Consider the following 27,229-nt stretch of genomic DNA (forward strand, 5'->3'; position numbering starts at 1 on the left):
CAATAGCTTGCAGGATGATGAAACATTTGAAAATCATTTTGAATGTTGAGGACACTTGAGCGTATCTTGTCCATGTATCCCCTGGGGGCATTTTGTTGTGCTGTTTTTTCAGGTTGGCATCTGTGAGGACGTTTCCTCAGCAGATATTTTCCCCAAGCAAGTTTGGAAGCCATCAGAGCTATGTCCCCCTGCGGAGACGTCTGTGGATAGTGCCTTCTATTCCCCAACAGATCTAAGGATTGCCTATCCCCAGCAGGCCTGTATTTGCCGATTTCCTCCCCGAGTGAGGCAGGTTCATTGAAATTTATCTCCAACATTTATCCTATCTGTGGACTGAAAGATATCCCCAGCGGAGTTTACCTTTCCCCTTCTAGCAGTGCTATTCTCCAGCGTGAGTGAGAAGTCGTTGCTCTCCTTGCAGAGTCTCCCCGCAGAGTTGGAATACCCGATCAGTTTTGGCTCCCCAGCCGGAGTTTTTCATCATTTTTGCATCTTGCATGTAGTGATCATTGCATCCTCAAACTGCGTAGCATTCCCATTCAATATGGAGCATTACGCCATAGAAAAAGTCAAACATATGCATTCATGTGTTAACCTCATCAGACCGTATCCCCGGCAGAGGCGGATCATTTCATTCAACATCAGCACAGCAAGTCTGCTACAGTTGCTCTTGACAGCATTCGGGATTGATATCCCCACAGAGGTTCATTACCTCACCCGTTGGTGACAGAAAGTTTGTTGTTTCTCCCCAGTGAGACCCCCAGCAAGTGGTCAACCTTGCCTTGACATATCTAAAAAGTCGTTCTTGTGATACCGGTAAGTGTCATACTAGCACCCGCGTGTGTTTCTTTGTTTGGTGTCGGTAAACACCATTGTTTCGGTGTCTGTAAACATCGGGTATTCTCCCCAGTCATCAGTAAATGTCTGGTCATCATTTTTGGTGTCGGTAAACACCATTGTTTCGGTGTCTGTAAACATCGGGTATTCTCCCCAGTCATCAGTAAATGTCTGGTCATCATTTTTGGTGTCGGTAAACACCATTGTTTCGGTGTCTGTAAACATCGGTTATTCCCCAGTCATTAGTAAATGTCTGGTCATTTCATTCTTGATGTCGGTAAACATCATCTTTCGATGTCGGTAAACATCGAGTCTTTTCTGCAGTCATCGGTAAATGTCTGATAATCCCCAACTAGAGATCCCCAGTAGAGTCATCGGTAAATGTCCTATCTGGTTTCCAGTTGCAAATATTTGTTTTTCCCTTAGTGAAGTGTTCCCCGGTCATCAGTAAATGTCTGGTCATTTCTTTTGATGTCGGTAAACATCATCTTTCGATGTCGGTAAACGTCGAGTCTCATCCCAGTCATCGGTAAATGTCTGGTCATACTTTGTTTCCTTGTTGATAAAATCAAGATCCCCAGAAGTCGTCAGTAAACGTCTTGTCTGATTACACCACAAAGATTTTGTTCCTCCTCAAGTGGAGACGCCATCGGTAAATGGCCCCGTATGCTTCGATATCGGTAAATATTGAATGCCCAGTTTTATCCGCCATCGGTAAATGGCCCTGTTTTCTTCGATATCGGTAAATATCGGATCCCCAGTTGAAGTAGCCATCGGTAAATGGTCGAGTTGAAGTTGATATCGGTAAATGTCAAGTTTCTTTGAAGTCACCATCGGTAAATGGTCTTGTCTCTTTTTACATCAGAGTTGTTTCCCAGCAGCCATCGGTAAATGGTCTTGCTGAAGTTGATATCGGTAAATATCAAGTTACCATCTTCTAACCATCGGTAAATGGTTTCGCCTTTCTGAAATTGTCAATTGCAGGCGTCATCGGTAAATGACGTGGTTCTTCCTGTATCATATCCGGCAGAGTGCAAATTTCTACGGTTCTTGGTATTCAATCCCTGCTTACCCTGAAAGTCTGACAGCCGTCGCTCTCATCCATTCGGGTTCCCAGCTGATTGAATAGGGGCAGCTGTAACACCTCAAATTTGCACCTATCATTGTACATACATTCTCATATTAGGTCATAGCATATCATGGTCCATTTGCATAGCATTGCATTGTCCCATTTGCCTCAAGTGCAAGCCAATCAAGAAATTAGGTCAAACTGATCAGGAGATCAGTCAACCAAGCAAGCAAGCACAATTCTCAAGGAGCCAAGGCCCTAGGGTTGGTCCAACATGTTCACATGACTTGGGGATCCATTTGAAGAGTTTTGGTCAAGGATTGGATGTTCAGAAGTCATCATTCAATGCACAGTCAGTCAGAAACCCTAAAAGTCAACTGTTGGTCAACTGTCCATTTAATCAGTGATTTGATGATGGGATTTGGTTTAAGAGAGCTTATTCATGTCCAAATAGGCCTCATATATCATGTCAAACACCATCATGGAAGAATTTGAAGCCAGATCAGAAATTTCCAAAAATGGAAACTGGACCTGTAACTGAAACTTACCAAAAATGGAAAGTCTTGATCCTCAAACTTACATCATGATACAAGCTTCAAATGAATTTTTGCCCAACATGAAAGTTGAAGATCTTGTTCTCCCATTTCCAAAAAGTCCAAGAACACTCAATTCCCATGTATGGTTGGCAAGTTATGATCAAATCATTTTCAGAAATTCTTGAACTTCAAAAGGCCATATCTCTCAAACCATTTGGCCAATTTGGGTGGGGTTTTTTCCAACAAGTCACATTTGACCTCATCTTTCCAAATATGTCATCCTCATGCACCAAAACATCACCATGCAAAATGGCCTTTTTGAACTTGCCTTAATAATTTCAAGTGAGTTGAATTTTGACTTTTCAAAATAATCATTTTTTAACCATTTGGCCAATTGAAATAGTTCAGAAATGTGGTTTTGGTCATGTTACAAAGTCAAATTCGTGCAGTACATACACCCATCACCTAGTTGCTTGAAAATTGGAAAAAACTACATTTTCCCACCAAATCTATCCCACCATTTCATGGACCATGCTTGGTACTATCAAACAGAGTATTTAGAGATTATTTTCTGCAAGAAGCAACCCTGGAAGCAGCCACAGGAGATCACAGAAAAACCTTGGTTCTCTCATTTCTCTAAAAAAACTTCATTTTTTGCATTTTTCAAAATCTGTCAAAAACTCTCAAAGAACTGAGCCTTGCCTTACTTGATTCATCATCTAAACCACATTTTGGACTCATTGCAACCCCTGTTCCACGTCTGTAAGAGGGTTTTGTGGACTGTTTTTGCAAAGCATCATCAATGGCAGAAGTTGTTTGCATCCAAACCAAGTCATTTCAAACCAAACCTTCTTCATCATTCATCATTTGAAGACCTTTGGGACATCTGTTTCAGGCCAAAACACGAGATAGCAACTGAATCCACACTGCCCTTCCACTTTGGTAAAATTTCGACCTCCTCGTTTCTTAAAATAAATACATGCTTTAGAAAGGTCTATCCATGCTGAGCTTCATGATGTTTTTGTTTTCGAAAATGGTTGAGTATTTGTGAAGTTATGAGGTTTTAAAGTTTGGCATATGAATGTGTTCTTTGCTTGGTTCTCTCTTGTTAGCATAAATTAATGAAAATGGATGTTGTAATGTTGATGTACTCAGTTAGATGAACACGATGATACCTTGTTTGTGGATTTTGGTTACACTTCGTTCTTGCTGGAAAAATCTGGAAAAATAATGAAGAACACGGCCAAAACCCTAATTTTCTCATACCAAGATCGTGTTTGATCTTCCAAACCGTGCCCTGCATGTTTTTCCACGTTTCTGGGCCATGTGGCCAATGGTAGCTCGCCACGCATGTAAACGCGACGCAGCGTTTCATTAAAGCTGCCCCATATTTACAAAAATGCCACCGGTCGTGGCACATGACCTATTAAATTCATGTTGTTTTTCATTTTATTCCATTTTTGATCACCAACTTACAAAAATCATTGCGCATCCAATTTTAATCCAAAATTCATGGGATTTTTTGCATCATGTTCATCACAATCTCTAGTTTTTTATCATATTTTTTCCAGATTTTTTTGATGAGTGGATTTTAATTGGTATTAGGGTTTGTGACATGTGCTCATTTTTTGTACACTTTGCCAAAACATTTGTGAAATGGTGATACTTTATCCAATGGCTCCCAAATTTTTTGTGCTTAAACTAGACACACTCATGGTGATTTTGGTGTAGAGTTTGTGAATTTATCATTTCTGGTTTGTGAGATATGATGTTTTGAAGTAAGGTGTGACAATTTGTGTCACACCATTGATGTCCAACTTCATGATTTTCATTACCATGCTTCTTGACCTCAAAATGCTTTGAATTTTTGCATGAATGTACTCTTGGATGTCTAGTTTACATGCGAATTTTCTTGGATTTATTTGTGGCATTTCCTAATTGTTTGAGATTTTCTCCCCTGTTTAGTCATATGTTGACTTTTTGTGACACATGTTCCCATTTCATTTGTGAAATTCTCATACTTTATTAGATGGACATGAAATTTTACATGAGATAACTAGACATCCTAAGCTTTGCCATGGTTTTAGTCCCATTCATTTATCATATGCCATCTCTGATTTATGAATTTTTCAAGTTGATGCATGATTGGTTGACTTCTTTGAGCATGTTCAAATTTGCTTTGACTTTCTGATTTTCATTGACTGCCTTCCACTTGTCCAAATGGGATGAAATTTGATATGCATGTCATGTTATGGATTGTGATTGATCATGAATTATTTGATGATTTTTTGGAATTGATTATGATTGGTTTTGAGTTAAGTCTTGCTGTTGACTCCTATGAGCTCTCATTTGCCATGTTTGACTTCTTTTGCTTATGAAATGATGATGATGCATGATATGAACATGAAACCAATTGGGTTTGCTTCCTAAATGTTTGAATTTGATCTTGATTGGACATTGCTTGCTGTTTTGACTTTCTCATTCATTTTTGACCCTAGGCTTGTCCTAGTGGTCCTGTGGCTTATGTTTGAGTTCATGTTTTCAGGTTAAGCTACAAATGCTTCAAAGAGATCATTACAATTTGATTGAGTTCATTAGATTATCATGAGCTAACCTCTTTGTTTTGTAGTTTGCTTGGCTCATATGCCTTGAGCTTGGTGCTTTGCACATTTGCCTGTTTGTGTTGACTATTGATTCCTACTTCCTGTTGCTTTAACTTTAGAATTGTGTGCTGATCTGTTTGACTATTTCAGGTACCATTAGTTGCTTAGTTCTTTGAACTTGCTTTGCTTTGCTTTAATAGCAACTTGCTTTGAGGTATAATCCCTTAATCTTCATGTAGTCTGGAAGACCTGGTCTGTTACTTGGCCAGGCAACTGTCTGAAGTCCTCCTTAAGAGGCAATGTTTGTGGATGTTTAAATCTTGTCCCTGTACATATGAAAAGACCTCCTAAGTGAAGAGGCAATTGGCAGAACCCAAGGGATAAGCAACCTATCCCCTGCTATTCTGTGTGTCCTCTACTTTGCTCACACCACTGTGTTGATGCATTGCAGATATAAACCCAAGATCTTGTACAATTGTACAGTTGAGTCAGTATCAAATGTGTAGAAGGGTTCCCACTTTCTGAACCCACACATTCTTGTCTTAAGCTCTCCCAGGCCAGGGATAAGAGCTGTGAAGTCTTATCTTCACTCACCTTTCATCTGCTTCACCTTAGCCCCTCAATGGCAAGGTTAAGAGCACATTCACCCAGTTCCAGAGGTTTGTTTGTTGAGGTTGATATGACCCCTCGACTAAAACCTAACCCTTGTTTGAGCCACTTGCTTGTGTATAGTGTGTGCTACTTGTGCTTGTATGTTTGTTTGACTTGCTTCCTGTGCAAGTTAGGGTTAGTTTAGACTTGCTTCCTGTGCGAGTTAGGTTTTGCTTGGCTTGCTTCCTGTGCAAGTTAAGTGTGTGTGTGGCTTGCTTCCTGTGCAAGTCATGACTAGGATAGGCTGGCTCCCTGTGCCAGTTAGCTAGAAACCTTAACTTAGGGTTGATTTTGCATGACAACATCTAGGCTCGAGTCGTAGTCTCCCTAGTGTTGTGTCTCCCTCTGTTATCTGGTTAGGCTAGTTCTTTTTCCCTCTGTAGGGGAACTACGTCGCCCTGATCCTCATACCAGATGAGGTACGTAGGCAGGAGATGAGCAGATCTCTCCGGGCGCCTGTGTCTTTGTTTTGTCTTGTTGTGTGCTTGGAAGCTGATGTAAGTCCATCGAGTGGCATTTGGGTTCCAGTGTGGTCTTGTTGGTTCGGATGCTGATGTAAGTCCAGTGATTGGCATTCAGGCTCCATGTTTGCCTTTGCCTGTGTTTGTTTGTGTGCGTGTCAGCCGAGCTACGAATGCTCTGATTCTCCTTCGTCCAAGGAGTTACGTATGCATAGGATGCGATATCCTAGCGAGCAGGTGTCGTTTCCCAGTCCGAACTACTTAGACTCTGATGTCTATGTTTGATAGACTAAGTAGGCCCAGGATGCGGTATCCTGCCGAGTCAGTCTTGTCTGTTTTCTTGTGTCTCTTTCAGCCAGTGTGTGTGTGTTTGAGCAGTGTTTTAGCAACCATTTTCCTTCCTATTGTGCGTGGATCCCGTCGAGTACGACGGATGCGTAGGGGTGCTAATACCTTCCCTTCGCATAACCGACTCCCGATCCCATTCTCTTTGGTCGCGAGACCATGTTCTTTCCAGGTTTACTCTGAGCGTTTCCTTTCCCTCTTTTGGGATAAATAACGCACGGTGGCGGCTCTGTTGTTCTTGTTTTCCCGCCGGTTTTTCGCGTAATGCGACAGCATGGCCGGAGCTGTAGCTCCGGTCTTCTTCTCCGGTGGACCTCACCAGACTGGTCCACCATCAACCATCACCAAAATTAAAAACAAGGACATGATTTCAAAGTAAAAATGACATTGAGCTCGAATTTGGCCTCAATTCACTCTAACTCCAAGTATATTGAGAGATACATGGAGTTGATATTTGAGGTACATGAACTGAGTTGCTTCGATTTGGCCTCAAATCAACTCAATCTTCTTGCCTACATTGGTAGGACTTTAGACAACCAAAGAATCAATAGAATTAAGCAAGAATTTGAGAGAATCGAAGAGATCAAAATTTCTGGAAAATACCTTCAATGGAAGTCTGGATTCAACTGATCTTGATCTTGCTTGTGCTTGATCTCACTCTACTTGCTTGCAGAAGAAGGATTGGATGCTTACAAGGTTGTGGATTCCTAGAGATTTGAATTTCAAAATAGTGGAAATTCAACCTCAAATTCAAATGAATTTCTCATGTTGATCCTTTGCAAAGTGAGGGTTAGAGATGGGGGGTCAAAGCTGGCGCGAATGTCTGTTCATTGTTGAGCATATGAGGCTCTATTTATAGCTGAAACCATTGATATTTGCACACTTGAAATCCCTTTCCAAATTTGGTCATTGTGATGCATGAGTGCATGGGCGCGCATAGGACCATAAAATCATTGCCATAAGTCCACAAATGAATGTTAGATAGTCTGAATTCAGCTTGGATTGCAAGGCAAGTGTGCATTTGGATTTGAAGTTTGATCTTTGCCAAGTGATGACACCATGTTCATGCCATGCGCAGCCTATGCATTCCTTGTCCAAAATGAATGAATTTGAGCTCTTTGGAAAGTTGAGATCAAGAGGAACAACTTTCATGTTCAACACTTTTTCATTTGGAGCTTGGAACTTGGAGAAATTTGAGGTGGAAGTTTGGAAAATTTTGACATATCAAAATTTTTCTAAGTGTCAAGCCATATGTCTCAATATTCCACATTGCTTAACTTTTTATATGAGCTTAAAATGAGAAAATTGTCTTCATCAAAGTTGTAGCTCTTTCAAATACCTTCAAAATTATCACCAATTTCATGTAATTTGGTTTTTAAATGATAGAGTTATGCATTTTTGAAGTTTGGAAAAATCACTTGGTCAATGGTATAGGTCAAAAGTGACCTATAATGTAACCTCATATCACATGCTCAAAAAAGTTGAATTAGCTCCCACTCCAAACATCAAAGTTGAAGTAGACACATTGAATTTAACTGTGCAACTTTTAAATATTCCATCTCATAAAAATTGAGAAAGTTATGGCCTTGGGAAGTTGACTTTCAAATTAGGGTTTAGGCAAAATGACCTATAATGTTTCAACATAGAAAATGATTTTCCAAGCAAAACTAGCTCTAGATCTCAACGTGAAAGTTGTTTGGAATGTCATTTAGAGTAATATTTCTCTTAGAATAATTTTCATATGGTGAAAATTGTAGGAGATAGGGTCTAGGGAGACCCAGTTTTGATCAGATGAATTCATCTGGCCAACCACCATCAACCAACTTGCTAACTTCCAATTCTCTTGACTTTCTTGGCTCATGGTAGGTCATATATGCATAAGATGATGAAATTTTAAGTGTCCCTTAAGGAATTTGATCAATTGGTGAGATAGCTTGTTGGAGAAGTTACTCAAGATACCCAGTCAAACTAGGGTGTCCAAGGCAAATCATCCTCAAACTCTTGAAGAAAACTTGATCAATATAACATGTAGAGAACATCGGGACTCATATATGATGTTCATAACCATTAATGAATCAATCCATGGTTGTTCTCTTTGTTCATGAGGGTCTTAAACCCTAGATGTGAACTTGATGAATCAATGGAATCATGCCCTTCCTACAAAAAAGTTAGATAAATGCAAAGACATATTTTTGGTATTTTGGTTAGTGAAATGATAAAATACAAGTATGATATAATCACAAGGTACTTGGTGATCCCTCCCAAAACAGACCCAATGAAAGAGGGGTAAGGAGGATGCCAAGGTATGATCTCAATGTTAGTGCTTACGATGAAATTGCATGAGGGATCTTAGGGTCAAAATTGGGGTCTTACAATAACCACATGTACTGTGATACCTCACTAGTAACATCACCTTGCTTCTATCATCCATCTTCTTTTTAGTAGCATCTGGAACATGTTTATAACAGACAAAACCAAATACTCTGAAATTACTCACACTTTGCTTATCTCCAATCCACCTCTCAAAAGGAACAATTTCCTACAGCTTCTTGATTTGACACCTATTGAGCACATATGATGCAGTGGCAACAACTTCTCCCCCTAAAGTGTTAGAAAGATTCTTCTCCTTCAGCATGCTCCTTTCCATATCAAGCAAAGTTTTGTTTCTCCTTTCAGCATGACCATTGTGTTGAGGAGTATATGGAGCAGTCATTTCATGCTCCATTCCATTCTCCTCACAGAACCTCTTGAACTCTGTGGAGTTATATTCACCTCCACCACCAGTTCTGAGAATCTTCAAAGTCTCACCACTTTGTTTCTCAGTCTTGATTCTAAATTTCTTAAATTCAGTAAACACCTCATGTTTGAATTTTATAAGGGATACCCATGTCATTCTTGTGAACTCATCCACAAATGACACAAAATATTTATTCCCTCCTAGTGAAGGTTTTGGAAATGGTCCACACAAATCAGAACACACGACTCCCAAATCATGTTTTGCTCTTGGAGCTACTTCTGATGCAAATGGAATCTTGGTTGTTTCCCTCTCATGCATACATTGTATAACTTTTTGGTTTCTTAATTGCAAGAATTCCACCTACCAGTTTCTTTGAATTCGGATGCCCTAAGCTTTTGGAGTTCAAATGACCAAATCTTTTGCACCAACACTCAATTTCCTTCAAACCACTTGTTGCGTTAAGGCATTCATGGTCTGTAGTTTTAACATTCATCTTGAATGTTATATTCCTTCCATGTTCCGACTCCATAATCAACTTCTGATTACAGTCATACAACCTTAAATGATTGTCTTCCATGGTAACTGAGAATCTCTTTTCAATTAATTAATATACACTCACCAGATTTCTCTTCATGTCAGGAACATACTAGACGTTCTGAATTAATGCAAATTTGCCATTATTCAGAATCACTCTAACATTCCCCATTCCTTCAGCATTCAGATACTTATCATTAGCACATCTGATCTTGGTCCTCTTCCTAGAGTCAAAATCAACCAGCCATTTCTTATTTCCAGTAAGATGGTTTGAACAACCAGTGTCCATATACCACCAGTCTTTTAGAGATGCATTATCAGAATCTGAAGCCATTAATAACATATGTTCATCATCAAAACTTTTGGATATATTCGCTTCTTCTGATTTTCTCTCCTTGTTTGACCAACAATCTGCAGCGAAGTGGCAAAACTTCTTACAATAGTAACATTGAACTTTTCTCTTGTCATACTTCTCCTTTCCCTTATGACTCCCAGAAGTTGAGGTTTCTGACTTCTGAGACCTACCATGTCTTTTCTTGACTTTTGACCAAGACTGCTTCTGGTCTTTCTTGACAAAAGAAACTTTTAGAGCCTGTTGTACCTCTCTCTCAGAGGCTCTTTCAGTTAGATGTAACTCTTGCGCCTCTAGACTGCTTTGCATCTCTTCTATTCTAATGGTGCTCAAATCCTTAGAATGTCCAATTGCTACAATGATGTAATCAAACTGAGGAGTAAGAGATCTAAGTACCTTCTCAAGATACTTTCTTCAGAGAAAGTTTCTCCACACGACTTCATCTCATTTGTGATCAGAATCACTCTGGAGATGTAGTCAGGTACCTTCTCATTTCTTCATACTAAGATTCTCATATTACTTATGTAGAGACTGATGTTTCACCTTCTTCACTGATGCATCACCTCCGTAGCACCACACCAGTGTGTCCCACGTAGCTTTTGGCGTCGTCGAATCAGCGATTTTCTCAAACACGTTCACATCCACACACTGATGGATGTAGAACAACGCCTTCTGATCCTTCTTCCTCAGATCACGCTGAGCATTTCTCTGCGCATATTTTCATTTTCTAGAAGTGCAGTGTAATCGTCGTTGACGAGATCAAGAACATCTTGAGCGCCTAACAACACACGCATCTGAATCATCCAATGATTCCAATTCTTGCCATCGAACATTGGAAGCTTGATACTCAGATTACCGTTTTCGTTCATCTTCAACCTTGTGCAATACACGCAGATCTCACCTAAACACAATGCTTTCCAATCCCTCAGAATCAAGATATGTGATTCTGTTACGATTCTGATCAGAAATTCAACAAAAATTCTTCGAACAGAAATAAATTACACAACGGCTCACCGTTTCACTCGTGTTTCACGTGGTGTTTCCATGTAGATTTGAACCGGAGTTCTGATACCAATTGTTGGTGCACAAGGTGATAAAGATGAACAATAGAAATAAGAGAGAGAAGAGAGAATAATAACTAACTTTCACTACTCTAAAACGGTTACAGGAAACGCACACACACTACTCTGCTACATTACACATATTTCAAAAAGAAATAATGATACTATTTGTTCACACTGGTCACTTGCTTAAATACAAATGAAACTTAATGAAAATACTAAAGTACCATCTAATAAATTTTATCTACAAATTTTTAAAAATGAATTAATTCTAACAAATATGAAGTCATCAACATTTTTTGAATTGTTCATAGTTTTTATTGTCTTTAACATCTTTTTCTAGATTTTTTCATTTATCAATCATTTATTATAAAATGGTTTTTTTATTTCTAAATCTTAAAGTTAATTCAAAAAGATTTTTTCTCTATTTCAATACATTAATGAGTTGAGAAAAATTCTTTGAACTCTAATTAATTTTTAATGCACGAGTTAAATAGAGGGAAAAAATGATTTAGCATATTGTCACATATTTGGCAATGTAAAAAACAGCTCACATACTCAATGGACATAACTGATATAGTTGATAAATATATAATGCATAATTAAAAATTCAGAAATGTAAACCAAAATTATTTCACATAATTAGTAATGGATAACTCATATTTTAAGAATAAAAATAAATAGATTGTATTCAATGCTGAATATATGATACATAAAAAAAAATACAACATTATGAATTGTAATATAAATTGAGGGACAATACACATCATTCTTATAAATTGTATTATAAATTAATGGTAAAACTTGAGAGCATGTGTGAAGAGGAGGGGAAGAGTCGCAAATCGCCTGACTAGATAAAGGACTAAGTGAAGTGCCTCAGGTGATGGCAACTGTTTGCCAAAGCAATCACACTTTCACTACTCATGTTGCTGAATCATTTTCCCAATCGCAATCTGATGCCAATTTGTTAGAATTGTGAAAATATTATGTTATTGCATTGTTTGTACGCTCGGAGTTACAAATATTTGCATACACTACATATGTAACAAAAGTAGAAGCATTGCATACATCTACTATTGTTGCAATGAAGAATTTGAAGATTCAGGAGTACAAGTGCTGGAGGAGACAAGGGAACTGGGTGGAGAATGAGATTTTGGAGAGGATAGCACTTAAACAACCATACCCTTGCCCCAAGCCACATCTTTGCTGAACATAAAAAAAAATTAAGGATTTCACTGTTCTTTATGGGTTTATTACAATCTTTGTTCATTCATATCTTAAAACAATATTATGAATGAGTAACTCTCAATACTAAAGAACACTATTCATCACAGATGAATAAAATAGTTGCAGAACAGAAATCTAAAACTTATAGCATATTCACATCTCTACCTCAACCATGAACCAAGCTATACTTAAGCGCTACACCAGGGACAGATTGATGGTTATATTCTACTCTGCACACTTTTAAGGTGATCTGAAGAATAATTCGTCAACAATTCAGCTTATAAAACATTCATCTAACCTTTTTTAAAGGAAACATATCTAGAGGTACACTATGATTTGTTTTTGTTAAACAGAGCACAAATTATAAGTTAAGACATTAGATGCCGGGAAGACCGCTACAATCAGGAACAGTATACATAGATAGTTGTTTGGTCAACTCCAACTTTCCTTGTCCTTCTGTTTTAGGAAATTTTTCTCGACTTCACTCGTATGATGCATGGCCAAAGTAATGTTACTTCTTGCTCATAAATAATACAAGATTTAGCTCAATTTGATGGCAAAGCTCGCCAACTATTAGCTAGATGCATGGCATGATTTTGTGAAACAGCAGAAAGGCGGTGAACAATTACATTCTTGACATGGGAAGCACCCTTTTCACCAGCACGGCTAGCAAGTTCCAAGTACACCAAAGCCTTTATCATGTCTCCATCCTGTACAGATATGATTTAATAGCTCATTTAGAAAGACATTATAATCTAACATTGAATAGTGAATATTTAGAACTAGGGTTGTTCAAAAACACTGGAAAACCGACAATAACTGTGAACTGAATTGCACTTAAATGAACCAAACCATTTCTTTGGGTTCAAGAACCAAAACTGTGATTTACAAACAGTTAGCCGACCGGAACTAAACCTAAATAACCGAACTGTCCAAACACAACTTAATTTCAAGTTCATTTTCAAATCCAATCTCATTACACAAGGAGTCCTAAAATCTCACGAACCCTAAAATTGAGTCCACCATCTTCAGCTCACTATCTTCAGTTCATGGTCTCATTTTAGTTTGGATCTGGTTTGTATTTTATTAATTTACCGTAGAAGTCTAGTCTTGTGAGGTGGGTTTGTGACTTTGTTCTTTGTTCACTACTACCTCATTTCTTCTTTTTAGAACGGATATTTTTCTTAGTTTTTAGATCTACCTCGTTTCTTACTTTATGTAACTATTTGTGGTTTCAATTGGATGTTTTGCGTGTGGATTTTGGAATAAAATCATAACAAAAGGAAATGATAATCATGCACCAAATATAATTGTTAAGGAAACTGTCTAAATTTTCTCCTTTTAGATCTATCCTTCTTTTCTTTCACAATTAATCAACTGCAAAACTTTCTTCTTTAATAATTATATCTAAATTGAGCTCTAGCGGAGGCAGATTTGAAGAATATGCAGAAAACTGTTTTAAAAATAGAATAGAAGAAACAATTAAAAGGAAAGCAGTTGTGAATTCTTTTTTGGGAATGAAATGATAGATCTAAAAAGAAGAAATGAGGTACGTTGTGATCTCATTCTTCAGTAGGTGACCTCATTCTTCTGTTCTGATATGGTTTTGGTTTGGTTTAGGTAGAAAATACAGAACCGGCTCACCAAACTGTTATGACAATTTGGTTTGGTTCAGGACAAATATTTAACGGTTTGGTTCGATTTTCTGAACTGTTGTGGTAGTTTGGTTCAATTCGGTTCAGTTTTCCCCCGATCCAAACCATGAACAGGTCTAATTAGAACATTTTAGTAGTTAATAGTCATTGCCAATTTACCGTAACAGTTTGGTTCGCTTTTTCTGAACTGTTGTGTCAGTTCAGTTCGGTTCAATTCAGTTCAGTTTTCTCCCGGAATCAAACCATGAACAGGCCCAATTAGAATATTTTAGTTAATAATCATTGCCAATTTACCATAACTTTTAGTTATTGCTGAGAGCTATTCCAATAATATAAACTGATTCCAGATAAGTTCCTTAGAATAAATTCAACCAATAGCAAATATGAGGAAACTCATCAAAACATGTAGCGACAGATGTCGAAAAGAAATATTACCTAAAATAAATAAGCAATACAAGTTAAAATCACATTTTGCATGAGTCTGTGTGTGTACCTATATCTATTGAAAACTAGCTTAACCGAGGTCAGGAACAGAGAGCTCAATGTAAACAATAATCATGGAGTGGAACCGAAATAGATGAGAAAAGTCATACAAAAAATGTATCAAACGACTGACTACAGTTTCTAATTAACAAAACAAGCTTAAAAAACAAAGTGTGGCAAGATTATATATTTAAAAAGGTGCCATGATGGCCAGTTTTCATAAAGCAAGAAAAGTTAATGAGGTATAGCAAAAAGGGATAAATACTAACCGAATAAAGAGCAAGTCCATGCTCAAATTGAGCTTTACTATGACCACGATCGGCAGCCCGCTTCATCCACTTTCTTGCTATTCGATGATTGCGTGTCAGTCCTTCCCCTAAAGAGTAGCATAAGGATGTATTGTACATAGCACGCACATACCCGCCTTCTGCAGCTTTCATATACCACTTAACCTATTCCAAGGGAAAACTTGTTAAAAGCAAAAATAGGAATATAATACTAAACCATAATAAAAGAACCAAATCTATGCAGTATTATACGTCAATTCTCAAACAGATTTCCCAATCCCTCCCTTATTTTTTGTAATTAAAATTTGTAGTAGAGGAAATGAATAGAGATAGAGCACCAACAGCTTCTCTTATATTACTTCTACTTCCACCATCTCGGTGAAGACAAAGCGCAAGCTGGTATTGGGCTCGGACATTCCCACCTTTGGAAGCTTTATATAACCATTTCAAAGCTTGCTCAGTGTTTGGAGGTTCAACTACATAGCATAGGTATACCTTTGTCAGACATGAATTATCATCAAAATTTCATTTACCATTCTAAGAATACACTTAAGCTTATCAAAACTCACAAATGACATGCATACAGCAATATAAAAGTAACAGCATGTCCTATATATCGTTTCATAATAGCACAAGAAAACTTCTGTGAAAGCTTGTTACAACAACTTCTCTATTTTCAGTTTATATAAAAGAGCAAAATTAGCTACAAAAAATGAAAGTTTGTGGAAGTGAAAACCTTGAAGATAAGAAATCCCCAAATTACACTGTGCAGAAGGATTTCCAAGATGAGCAGCCATGAGATAGAAATCAAGAGCCTTAATCTTCTCACCTCTCTCCCAATAAATAAGACCAGCATCCACCATAGCAAGAGCGGAGCCACGAGCAGCGGCTTTCGTGAACATATCAAGTGCCTTCTCCGTATTCCGACAAACCCCTCGCTTTCCGTGCTTGAACCGTTTCCCCCACATAAGCATCACCATCGCCTCCCTTAACGGCCGTAACGCCTCGCACCATGACCGACATACCAGCGACGCCGCTTGGAGGTTCGGCTGGTCGAAGGAGGCTGCGATTCTCGTCAGAACGTCGTACGGGAGGGAGGAGAAATCGGTTTCTTCGGCGGTGGATGGAGGAGGTTTAGACGGCGGTGGACGGGAACAGAGACGAACGGAACGGGAGGAATATGCGGCGGATAATTCGGAAGCGGTTAGGTTTGGGAGAGGGAGAGAGGTGAAGCGAGAGGAAGAGGAGATACACGGCCAGGTTTGGTGGCTCTTCATCGGTGGTGGTGGTGAGTGTGTAGTGGTTGAAGACTTGAAGGAACAGTTGAGACTTTTGAGATGGATGGATGCTGTGTCTGTAATACTATTCTCAAAGTTATTCTTTTTCCTTTCATTTTACACACGGTTTCATTTTAGATATTAATAAAGAAAACAGATATTGTTATAGCTTTCAACTACTATACTTTCATTAGTCACTTTCAAACTATTCTTAATTAATGAACGTGTGATTTTTCTATATCACAATTTAGTGTTTTAAGTTTTTCTTACTATCAACTAGTGGGTTAAGTTTTTGACTAAGTTTTTGACTAATAGGCATATTTCAAAATCCATCACAATGAAATCTATCATAAATAAAAATCTATCAACTTTAACAACGACAACTTCATTGATTTGTTTCTGAGGTGTAATGTCATTCTTGTCTTCTTCTTATCGAGATCACAATCATTTTGATAATTAATAAAGATATAAGAATTATGATTACGCATAAATTAATGAGTATTTTTCGAAATTGCGCATAAAGATTCTAAAGATCTTGATAGCTAAAGATAATCTTTATCTATTTGCATCAATTCTTATAATTCGGATTCTTCGAAATTGGGAGACTCACCGAAAAATGCTCGTTCTGATGATTCATCACCATCATATTTTACTTTCTACGAATCACTCAATCAATGCTCTAGATACCAAATATTGGAAATTCACCAATTTCCCTTCAAGAAATTCACCAAAATCTATGGAGATTTCTAAATCGAATCTTGATGAACAAGAATCAATCTTTCTGATTGATTACTCCTCTTGTTCTTCACTCTTCAGTCGAGTGAATCAACCAACTTTGGTTGCAAGATTTCGGTGCATAATAGTAATGAAATGAAACAAAATTGAATTGGAAAAGAAAGAGAGATTAAGGCTTTCGAATAGGGAATAAGAAAAAGAAATTTCTGGAGAGTAACTTTCTACTCTCAAACTGAGATTTTTATTCTTTTAGAATTGCAAGTATGTGTTATGTTTTATTACAATGACATGGGTTACTCCCTATTTATAGAGTTGGGTTTGCTTGCTCATCAAGCAAAGCCAAAAATACTTAATTTTGCTAACACTACAAAATTGGGCCTAAGTAAAGATCCATGTCGAGGTTAACTCTTCAACACTTCGACAACTAGGTGTTTCGACACATTGCTTCTTCCGAGCAACCTGCTTCAACACAAGAAATTACAATTTCAACAGTTTAAAGCTTTATCGTATAAGGATGCTTGATAGTACTTTATAGCATGTTTTCCCTTTTAATTTGACTATTATTTCCGTGCTTAAGTGTGCCACATTACATGTTAGGGATATAAGGTTTTATCTTGATACATGTTTGAATGCAGAATTGGTGATAACTAGACCGTATGTGTATTTCCATTATGTATATTTGTTATTGGTTTGCTGTATTTTGGAATTTAAATAGGTTCAAGAGGGGGGAAATGTGTGAAAGGTCACACGAGGTTGAACCCCAAAATTTTGGGAGAAACACGGGACATATTAGATAACATGGCCAAACTGTGTTCTTTGAGGATTTTTGTATTAGGGGGGTCTTGCACCCAACACGGGTCATGTCATCTGACACGGGCAGGCGTGTTAGACCTCTAGCTCCCATTTTGTATCATTATCCATGTTTCGTTGATGCTTAATTCCACTTCACATTAAGTTATATACAATGTGCTTGTGTCGTCATGAGAGTGTGACGAAGACACTTGGATACTCACTGGTATTGACATGTGATACATAATTATCAAAGCTATAAGAATGCATATGTACCTGTCTTGTATCGAATAGTTCGATTATTAAAGTTATGGCCTAAGCAACGCAAACCACCTAATGGTATTAGACAATATGTATGCGTATGTTTTCCAAGTATGCTTAGTAAGTAGGAAATGTAAAATGAAAGGAAAACCTAAGGTAAAGGTTGAACGAAAACAAAGTGCACACTCCCGAAAACCTGACATGCTTCTAAGATCGTATAATCTCTTAAGTGGAATTCGACTCTTGCGTTTTGGATAATTGGTAGTTAGAAACATATGAGAGTAAGTCCTGAGGTAGGATGAAGGGAACATTTAAGTTATTTTCTTTGAGGGTATGAATCCCAAAAGTGAGACATCACTTGTTATTTCTCTGAGGGCATTTGGTCCCAAAAATGAGACACCACCCTTAGGCAGTTGATTTATTATTCGTATAGTCGAATGAACTAAACCAAAATTCGTAGCTCCTTGGTTCTCTTGCCAAAGTTAAATAGGAATTTAAATCTCATTTGTGTATAAAGCCTTGTGCTTCGATTCCCAATTTTGTATAAAATTACCAGAGTATAGAAATGCTAGAACTAGTATCCCTATAGAGCCGAATGGACATATAAGTTAGGGAAACCCGCCGAGATTAGTATCTCACCTCATTTTTGTTGTTGATTTTTCATATAAGCATGTAATGGCTTGGATGATTAGCAATATTGATACAGGAATATGAAGACGTAGTTCCTTCATTTTGTTTCGTTGTGTTTTTTTTTGTATTTTATGTTGGATTTTAAGCATACTATGATTTAAGTGTGCGAAAACCTTGTAATCATGCACTTTGTATTTTGTTGTATTAAGTTTCAGTACCATAAATAACATCCTGAGTAGTATGATTCTAGACACATTTTATTTGGGATGTTACAAAAGTGGAGTGGGACCAACAAAATTCTAAAGGAAATAAAATTCAGGAACCAAAAAGTTTGGTATTGAATTAGGGGGACCAAAAAATTAAAAAACTTAAACAGAGATCCAAAATTGTATTTAAGTGAAATTTTTACAAAAATAACCCACTTTTTCAAGGAAATTCCCAAAATATCCCTGGTTTTAAAAAAAATCTCAAACTACCTCACTTTTAGGAGGAGTCGCCAATTGAATTGGAGACTCATCTTAAAAATTGAATGGAGGCGTCAATTGGATTGGTTAGGGCAGGTGCCCTAGCCAATTGGATTGGCGCCCCTGTGTAAGACTTAAGAGGAGGCGTCAATTCAATTGGAGCCTCAGTGTAAAATGTTTTTTTTGGTAAATGGTATACATGATAGATAAATTTGATATAGGACCAATTGATATTAATAAAATTTTCCGTTTACACAAAGAAACCTAATGGTGATGACCGGGATCACCTAACCGACCTCCGGTCCCACATCCTCTAGCTACCCTAACCCGTGGCCCTAACCCACGTTGATGATTCGGTACCGATGTTTGAGCATCTGAGGGGCCAGGAGCATCACTACCAACTACAAAAGAAGGTCTGTTGAGGTAGTCAGACAAGTCGGCATAAGCTTCAGTATGCATCGATGGTGTACCGTCGTAGCTGAGCTCATGACCCATGCCAGAGAAGTTGGGATGTGGTTGACTCATTGATGGGCGACCGGGACGGTTGAAGGGAGACATGGGTGTGAACGATGCGTCGAGGAAAGGTTGGAAAGGTTGTTGGGGTGTTTGGTAGAGATAGGGTTGTTGGATGTTTTGGTTTTGTGAGGTTTGGGCTTCTTGGCTACGGTAGGACGAAAGGTGGTTGGTGTTGAATGATCGTTGGGTGTTCTGGCTTAGGCGACTTTAGTAGGGTGATGGGGTGGGTGCGAAGCGATGTTGAGTCTCAAGTTGATGGTCAATTTGTTGGTGGTGGTATGGGGTATGCTCTTGGTATTGGGGTTGGGTGTATGGAATGTTTTGGTTGTATGTTTGTGTGTTGGTTGAACGGAACGTTTGACGGACAGGGGGTTGTGTGTATCTGGTCTGACACTGTTGTTGGGGGTTTGATGTTGAGGTGTCAGGTGTGTAAGTCATCTGGCGTGGGTCGTACAAGTACATATCCTCAGCGATGAACTGAAAATCAACCGATCTGTACCAAGCCATATAAGTACGACTTGGTTTTTCTTCAGTTGGCATGACTGCGTCAATTAACACATGGTCATGACGGTGCTTCAATTTGCGACACTCCGATCTTGCGAAGCTTTTCCATGGATTGAATTTCCATTGGTCGTTAACTTTGCGCATATGCCATTCTCCTAGGCTAGCTGGGGGATCTGGGATATTTTGGGGCATACCGAACTGCAGCTTCACACGATCATTGTTGTGCATCTCCACAGTTGTGAACCATATTATCGGTGTGCATGCAGTCCATACGGCCACGTCTTCAGCATTGACTTGATGGTCATGATCCAAATTAAGGTATGGACGCCAAATAAACTAAAATGTAAAAGAAGATTGGATTATAGTCAAGGTAGAAGAAGTTAACAAAATATAACGAAATAATTAAGTTATTTTCCTTACGTTTGTCGGTCGAAGGTGATCCAACAGGTTGCGATACTGAGTAATACAGTGTCTTGGACATCTGTTGTAACTCATACCACGTGCAGACCATCTACACGAAAAAGTCAAAAAATATTAGTTAGAGATAATAATCTTTAAAGAAGTAAGTAAAGATATATCAATTTAAACAACTTACTTTTGTGCATACAGAAATGTGAAAGGGTTGTTGTTAACGGGTGCTAGGGACGGTAGTCTTGATCAACCCCATGCTTGTAGCAAAACAGCACATCCAGAAAATGTAGATGTGTCTTTGTGTGAGTTTTTGCACAAGGAGCTATAGAGATAGGCTAGACAAGCAGATCCCAAACTGTAACTTCCTATTCTATCTACATGTCTAAGTAAAGGTAAATACATAATATGCATGCTAGAACCACTACCTTCGGGAAATAAAAACGAGTCAATTAACAACATAATGTAACACCTAGTTTTTATTATTCGAGCATCTTCGGTAGAATGCTCATCTAAGTACAAACTATTATAGTACGACTTAAGGCGTGAGAGTAGTATACCTTGACCTCTTGTGTTATCATATAACAAATCAGTCTCCAAGAGATCATTGCAAATTGAATTCGCATAGTTGGTTTTACCATTAACAACCTTACCTTCAATGGGTAGTCCCAAAAGCATGTAGACGTCTTCTAACGCCACGGTACACTCACCGGTTGGGAACCAAAATGTGTGTGTCTCTGGTCTCCATCTATCGCATAAAGCTAGAATGAATTTGTTATCTATGGACCAAGACAAAATCTTGCTTATATGACCAAAATCGGCGAGTTCAACATAAGGTTTAATCATCGGGTCCATATGGACATATTCGTGGACCCGAGTTCGGAACCTTGATACATCCTATAAAAGAAAGAACAAAAAACTTGACTAAGTTGGTATGTTAAAATAAAAGGGGGTTGGTGAAGATGAAAGATAAAAAGTTAACAAAAGAAAAAACTTACATATGTTGCGATGTTTGCAACCGTTCCTCTATGTGATTCGCCCATTGTGAGGATAGACATTTTGTCGGGGGGTTGGTGTAGATGAAACTACAAGAAGTTGTTGCAGATGAAATTGTATAAGAAGTATTGTAGAAGAAGTAGTGAGAGTGATGGTGTGGAAGAAGTGTTGATGGAGTGGATGTATTTATAGGCAAATGGATGGGAGCATGAAAAGTTGTGCTTGCATGGTGTCTCCACTTGAATTGGCGACCATGTACAACCTTTAAGAGGGGTCGCCATTCAAATTGGCGCCTCCATAGGGACATGCATGTAAGACCTAGGTTTGATTGCTTGGTTTCGAGGTCTGAATGCATGCTTTGACAAGGTGTCTCCACTTGATTTGGCGCCCATGTGCAAGGAATGAGTGAGGGCGCCAATTCATTTGGAGTGTGTATCTGCATGTCTGACACGTGGCTGTCCTCTCTCTTGCATGCTGAACATGTCACTTCTTAGTAGCTTGCATGATTGACACATCATTTCGGAGTAGCTTGCATGTGCGACACGTCACTTCGGAGTAGCTTGCATGTGTGACACGTCACTTCGAACTAGCTAGCATGTGAGACACTTCACTCCTCTATTTAAGTGTCTTACTATCAACATCCAAGACACTTCACTCACATTCATCTGCAGTAAGAAAATAGTTTTCATCTGCACAATGTCATCTTCATCATTATACAGTGTCAACGTTCACTGTAACGGTGAAACATACGAGTCTGAGCTATATGGTTTTTGTTTTCGAAACACCGATACCATTAGACTCACGATCAAGAGAAATGCAACCTTCTTGCATTTGAAAAAAAGAATACAATCCCGTATAGGATCGGGTATTGTGCCAAAGATCACATATCAAAATCCAATATTTTTTTAGAATAGTTAATGTAAGTATTTCCCCATTAAGGTACGAGACGATGAAGATGTTAAATACATGTTTGTTAGTCATGAACATTCAGGCTGCAACTGTATTAAGTTGTACATTACTCTTCAACCATGTATACCATCTCAACAGTCTCAACTAACCAGTCAGGATCAATCTGGTGAATTTGATCCACAATGGTCAGATGATGTCAACCCATAAGCAGAAGCAGAAGTGGACATCGTTGATGAAGAAGAAGAGGATACCGAGATACAGGTTGATCACATGCTGAACAACGACGATGAAGATGATGATCAACCACCACCAATACCTCCTAGTCATGTCTACAACCCGCCTCAACATATGACAAATATGGATCTGCACGACGATGAAACATCCAACAGTGTTTTCTATAATCCGTATCCGAGATCAGAAGGCGAATTAAAGGTGGGAGATATGTTTCGTACCAAAGAAGAATGTGTTTTGGCTATCAAAAAATTCCACATGAACAACTCTGCTGATTTTACAATGAAACACACTGATTCTAGAAGGTATATTATCGAATGTCGTAGCATGCTTTGTAAGTTTCGTTTGGCTGCATCTTATAAGAAGAAAAATGACTCTTGGGAGATCGCTTTAATAGACCCACCTCACAGTTGCATTGCAACTAACATTGAACAAGATCACCGTAAACTAAGCGCAACGTTGATATGTCAAGATATTCTGCTGTTGGTTAATAAAAACCCATCAGTGAAGGTGAGTATAATTATATCCCATATCAGAACAACATATAATTATACTCCATCTTACAAGAAAGCCTGGATTGCGAGGACAAAGGTTGTTGAACAAGTTTTCAGCAACTAGGAGGATTCATACAAGGAATTGCCACAGTTTTTATGGGTACTAAAAACATATGTCCCAAGAACTATGGCAATTATGGAGACATTGTCAGCGATGATGCCAGACGGAACCTGTGCTACAGGTAATAGAATCTTTCACCGTCTCTTTTGGGCATTTGACCTGTGCATCAAAGGTTTTGCATTCTGCAAACTTATTATTCAAATTGATGGCACTTGGTTATATGGAAAATACAAGGGTACTTTGCTCATGGTGGTTGCACAAGACGGCAACAACAATGTCTTTCCCATTGCCTTCGCTCTTGTTGAAGGTGAAACGGATGGTGGGTGGGGTTTCTTTCTTCGACATCTCAGAACGCATGTGGCTCCACAAGCCAATCTCTGTTTGATTTCTGATAGACATGCTGCCATTGAGAGCGCCTACAACAACCATGACAACGGATGGCATGATCCTCCTTCTACCCATGTCTATTGCATCAAACATATTGCACAAAACTTCATGCGTGCTATAAAAGATAAGAATCTTCGCAAGAAGGTGGTGAATGCTGGATATGCTCTAACTCAGTCGTCATTTAAATATTATCGTGATGAAATTAGACTGTCTAATGAAGAAGCGGGGAGATGGCTAAATAACATACCAGTAGAGCAGTGGACAAGGGCATTTGACAGAGGTTGTCGATGAGGCCACATGACAATAAACCTTGTGGAATGCATGAACGGGGTATTCGAAGGAATTCGAAATCTGCCGATAACCGCCTTGGTAAGATCAACCTATTATAGGTTGGCTTCTACGTTCGCAACCAGAGGTGAAAGATGGAGTGCGGTGTTAATGTCCGGGAAAGTATTCAGTGAGTGTTGCATGAAGGTCATGAAAGAGGAGAGCATCAAAGCTAGCACACACACTGTAACAGTCTTTGACCGTCATAGGCAAAATTTCAGCGTCCAGGAAACAATGGACCACAACGAGGGGAGACCAAATTTAGCCTACGCTGTTAGACTAAACAGAAGTTAGTGCGATTATGGAAAATTTCAGGCCTTTCGCATACCTGGCTCCCATGTCATTGCAGCATGCGCTTATACTCGTCAAGATGCTTACAGCCATTTATCTGATGTGTACAAGACCGACACTGTCATGAATGTATATAATCAAAACTTCTCGGTACTACCAATGGAGGATTACTGGCCTCCATAAGAAGGTGATATTGTTTGGCACAATGACGAGATGCATAGAAAGAAAAAAGGAAGGCCAAACAACACACGTATCAGAACAGAGATGGATTCCACAGATAAAATGATAAGATTATGTAGTATTTATCGTCAACCAGGACACAACAAGAACAACTGTCACAATCGAGGAGCATCATCTAGGTCTTAAGCTTTTTGTAACATTGTATTTTTGTAACCTTCAATCATTATATATCATTAAGTTTTTGTTACAACGAGGTTCACAACAAACATCAGTACAAAATAAGCTATCTGAAAACAGAAATATTTCTAACTGATTACAACAATCAAATTGATGTCGTCTCGACCGAACATCATTTCCCTAGCATCCTTATCAGTCTTCATTTGCACCCAACCAAAGATACTGTCAAGTCTCTCAATACTTCTAATTTTTTCCCCTTCTGGTATTTTCCCATCTAACCAACGAACCAGCTCCCTCTTCAGTTGATCGAACGTAGTGATGTTCCAGACCAGCATCAGCATTTGAGGTTTGTCTCTCGCATAAATCACCTTACCGTATCGGCGACGAACACTAAACATGATTGTCAAATGATTATTTGAGATGTGGAACAATTACTCACATAACGCATCTAATTATAACACAAAAATTGCATTTTACACTGAGGCTCCAATTAAACTAGTGCCTCCTCTTAAGTCCTACAAAGGGGCGTCAATCCAATTGGCTAGGGCACCTGCCCTAGCCAATCCAATTGGTGCCTCCATTCAATTTTTAAGAGGAGTCTCCAATTCAATTGGCGACTCCTCCTAAAAGTGGGGTAGTTTAGGAATTTTTTTTAAAACAGGGGTATTATAGGAATTTTCTTTAAAAAGTGGGTTATTTTTGTAAAAATTTCTATTTAAGTCTAATGATTTTTGAAGTCATCTGCATGTACCTAGTTCAATTCTTGTGATTTTCTTAAAATATTTTTATTTCAATTATTACTATATTAATTAGCCTTACTTGGAAAGATATGTTTAATGAATGTAATTAATGGAAATGCTTGCATGTGAATTGTGCAGCTTTGGTGTAAACCTCTAAATTGAGAGGGTACAAATTAAATACACTATTGAATATTAGTGCATATTAGTGCAATTTTATAAACTTGAGGGAGTGCAACTGCAAACCCTGAACATACTGTGGATCCGCCCCAAGTTGTAATTATTTTTGAGAGGGTGCAAATTAAATAAATTGTTGAATATTAGTGCAGTTTTATAAACTCGAGGGAGTGCAACTACACCCCTAAAACATATTGGGTTTTTTTTACCGAGATAACCCAGTTTTTCAAAAAAAATCCCAAAATACCCCAGGTTTCAGAAAAATTCCCAAAGTACCCCACTTTTAGGAGGTGTCGTCAATTGAATTGGTGACTCCTCTTAAAACTTGAATGGAGGCGCCAATTGGATTGGCTAGGGCAGGTGCCCTAGCCAATCCAATTGGCGTCTATGTGTAAGGTTTAAGAGGAGGCGCCAATTCAATTGGCGACTCCCTTAAACAAGCCTCAAATGACAAAACCTCCAACATGAAAGTTGTAGATCTTTTCAATACAATGAATTTGGACATAAATTTTGCATCATTTGGATTTTGTATGAGAAAGTTATGGGCAGTTGAAGTTGGACTTCTGATTTTTTCAAATGTTATCTGACCTATAATGTTTTGTATTATCACATGTGTTTCTTTTAGAATTATGAAATTTTATCCAACATAACAATTGAAGTAGACATCTCAAAGTTTCCAATGCACTTGGTCCCACCTCAAAATAATTAAAAATGAGTGATTTAGGTCCTTGCGAAGTTGACCCAAAATTAGGGTTTCTGTCAAAATGACCTATAATGTTTTGAAATGAATGATAAGCTTCCAAGTTTCAAATGGATTTTTGATGAACATGAAAGTTGTTCATATGGCGACTCTTCTTAAAACTTGAATGGAGGCACCAATTGGATTGGCTAGGGCAGGTGCCCTAGCCAATCCAATTGGCGCCTATGTGTAGGTTTTAAGAGGAGTCGCAAATTCAATTGGCGACTCCCTCATAAAATGCCTTTTTTGTCTTATAAATAGATGCGTTGTGTGACCAATTGTTCCACAGCTCATATTATCATTTGTCTATCATGTTTGGTGTTCGTCGCCGATACGGTAAGGTGATTTATGCGAGAGACAAACCTCAAATGCTGATGCTGTTTTGGAACATCACCACGTTCGATCAACTGAAGAGGGAGCTGGTTCGATGGTTAGATGGGAAAATACCAGAAGGGGAAAAAATCAGAAGTATTGAGAGACTTGACAGTATCTTTGGTTGGGTGCGAATGAAGACTGATAAGGATGCTAGGGAAATGATGTTCGGTCGAGACGACATTAATTTGATTGTTGTAATCAGTTAGAATTATTTATGTTTTCAGATGTTTTGTACTGATGTTTGTTATGAAACTCGTTGTAACAAGAACTTAATGATATATAATGATTGATTGTTACAGAAATACAATGTTACAAAAAGCTTAAGATCTAGATGATGCTCCTTGATTGGGACAGTTGTTTTTGTTCTGTCCTGGTTGACGATAGATACTACATAATCTTATCATTTTATCTGTGGAATCCATCTCTGTTCTGATACGTGTGCTGTTTGGCCTTCCTTTCTTCTTTTTACGCATCTCTTCATTATGCCAAACAATATCTCCTTCACATGGAGGCCAGTAATCCTCCATTGGTAGTACTGAGAAGCTTTGAGTATATACATTCATGATGGTGTTGGCCTTGTAGACATCAGATAAATGGTTGTAAGCGTCTTGACGAGTATAAGCGCATGCTGCAATGACATGGGAGCAAGGTATGCGGAAGGCCTGA

General features: G+C 38.4%; 1 protein-coding gene across 2 annotated transcripts; it reads right to left on the reverse strand.

Moving 5' to 3' along the window:
- Positions 1-12,659: 12,659 nt before the first annotated feature.
- On the reverse strand, positions 12,660-16,257 carry LOC127119264 (F-box protein At1g70590). 2 transcript variants are annotated; one of them, XM_051049468.1, is made up of 4 exons: positions 15,668-16,257; positions 15,181-15,314; positions 14,821-15,003; positions 12,660-13,123 (listed from the first exon to the last, which is right to left on the reverse strand). In XM_051049468.1, exons 1-4 carry the CDS (start codon positions 16,113-16,115, stop codon positions 12,959-12,961), a joined length of 930 nt encoding a protein of 309 aa, XP_050905425.1. In that variant the 5' UTR covers positions 16,116-16,257; the 3' UTR covers positions 12,660-12,958. The 2 variants fall into 2 exon arrangements, with proteins under 2 accessions (XP_050905425.1, XP_050905424.1); XM_051049467.1 differs by having other exon boundaries at positions 15,575-16,257.
- Positions 16,258-27,229: the final 10,972 nt, after the last annotated feature.

This window comes from Lathyrus oleraceus, chromosome 2, assembly GCF_024323335.1.
Source record: "Lathyrus oleraceus cultivar Zhongwan6 chromosome 2, CAAS_Psat_ZW6_1.0, whole genome shotgun sequence".
In the NCBI taxonomy this organism is placed as follows: Eukaryota; Viridiplantae; Streptophyta; class Magnoliopsida; order Fabales; family Fabaceae; genus Lathyrus; species Lathyrus oleraceus.

Excerpts from the sequence above, each read along its gene's own strand:
- LOC127119264 (XM_051049467.1), bottom strand. The coding sequence starts at position 16,115 with ATGAAGAGCCACCAAACCTGGCCGTGTATCTCCTCTTCCTCTCGCTTC. Across the intron at positions 15,004-15,180 it reads GAAGTAATATAAGAGAAGCT|GTTAAGTGGTATATGAAAGC; the intron begins GTTGGTGCTCTA and ends CCCTTGGAATAG. Across the intron at positions 13,124-14,820 it reads ATGGACTTGCTCTTTATTCG|GATGGAGACATGATAAAGGC; the intron begins GTTAGTATTTAT and ends ATATCTGTACAG.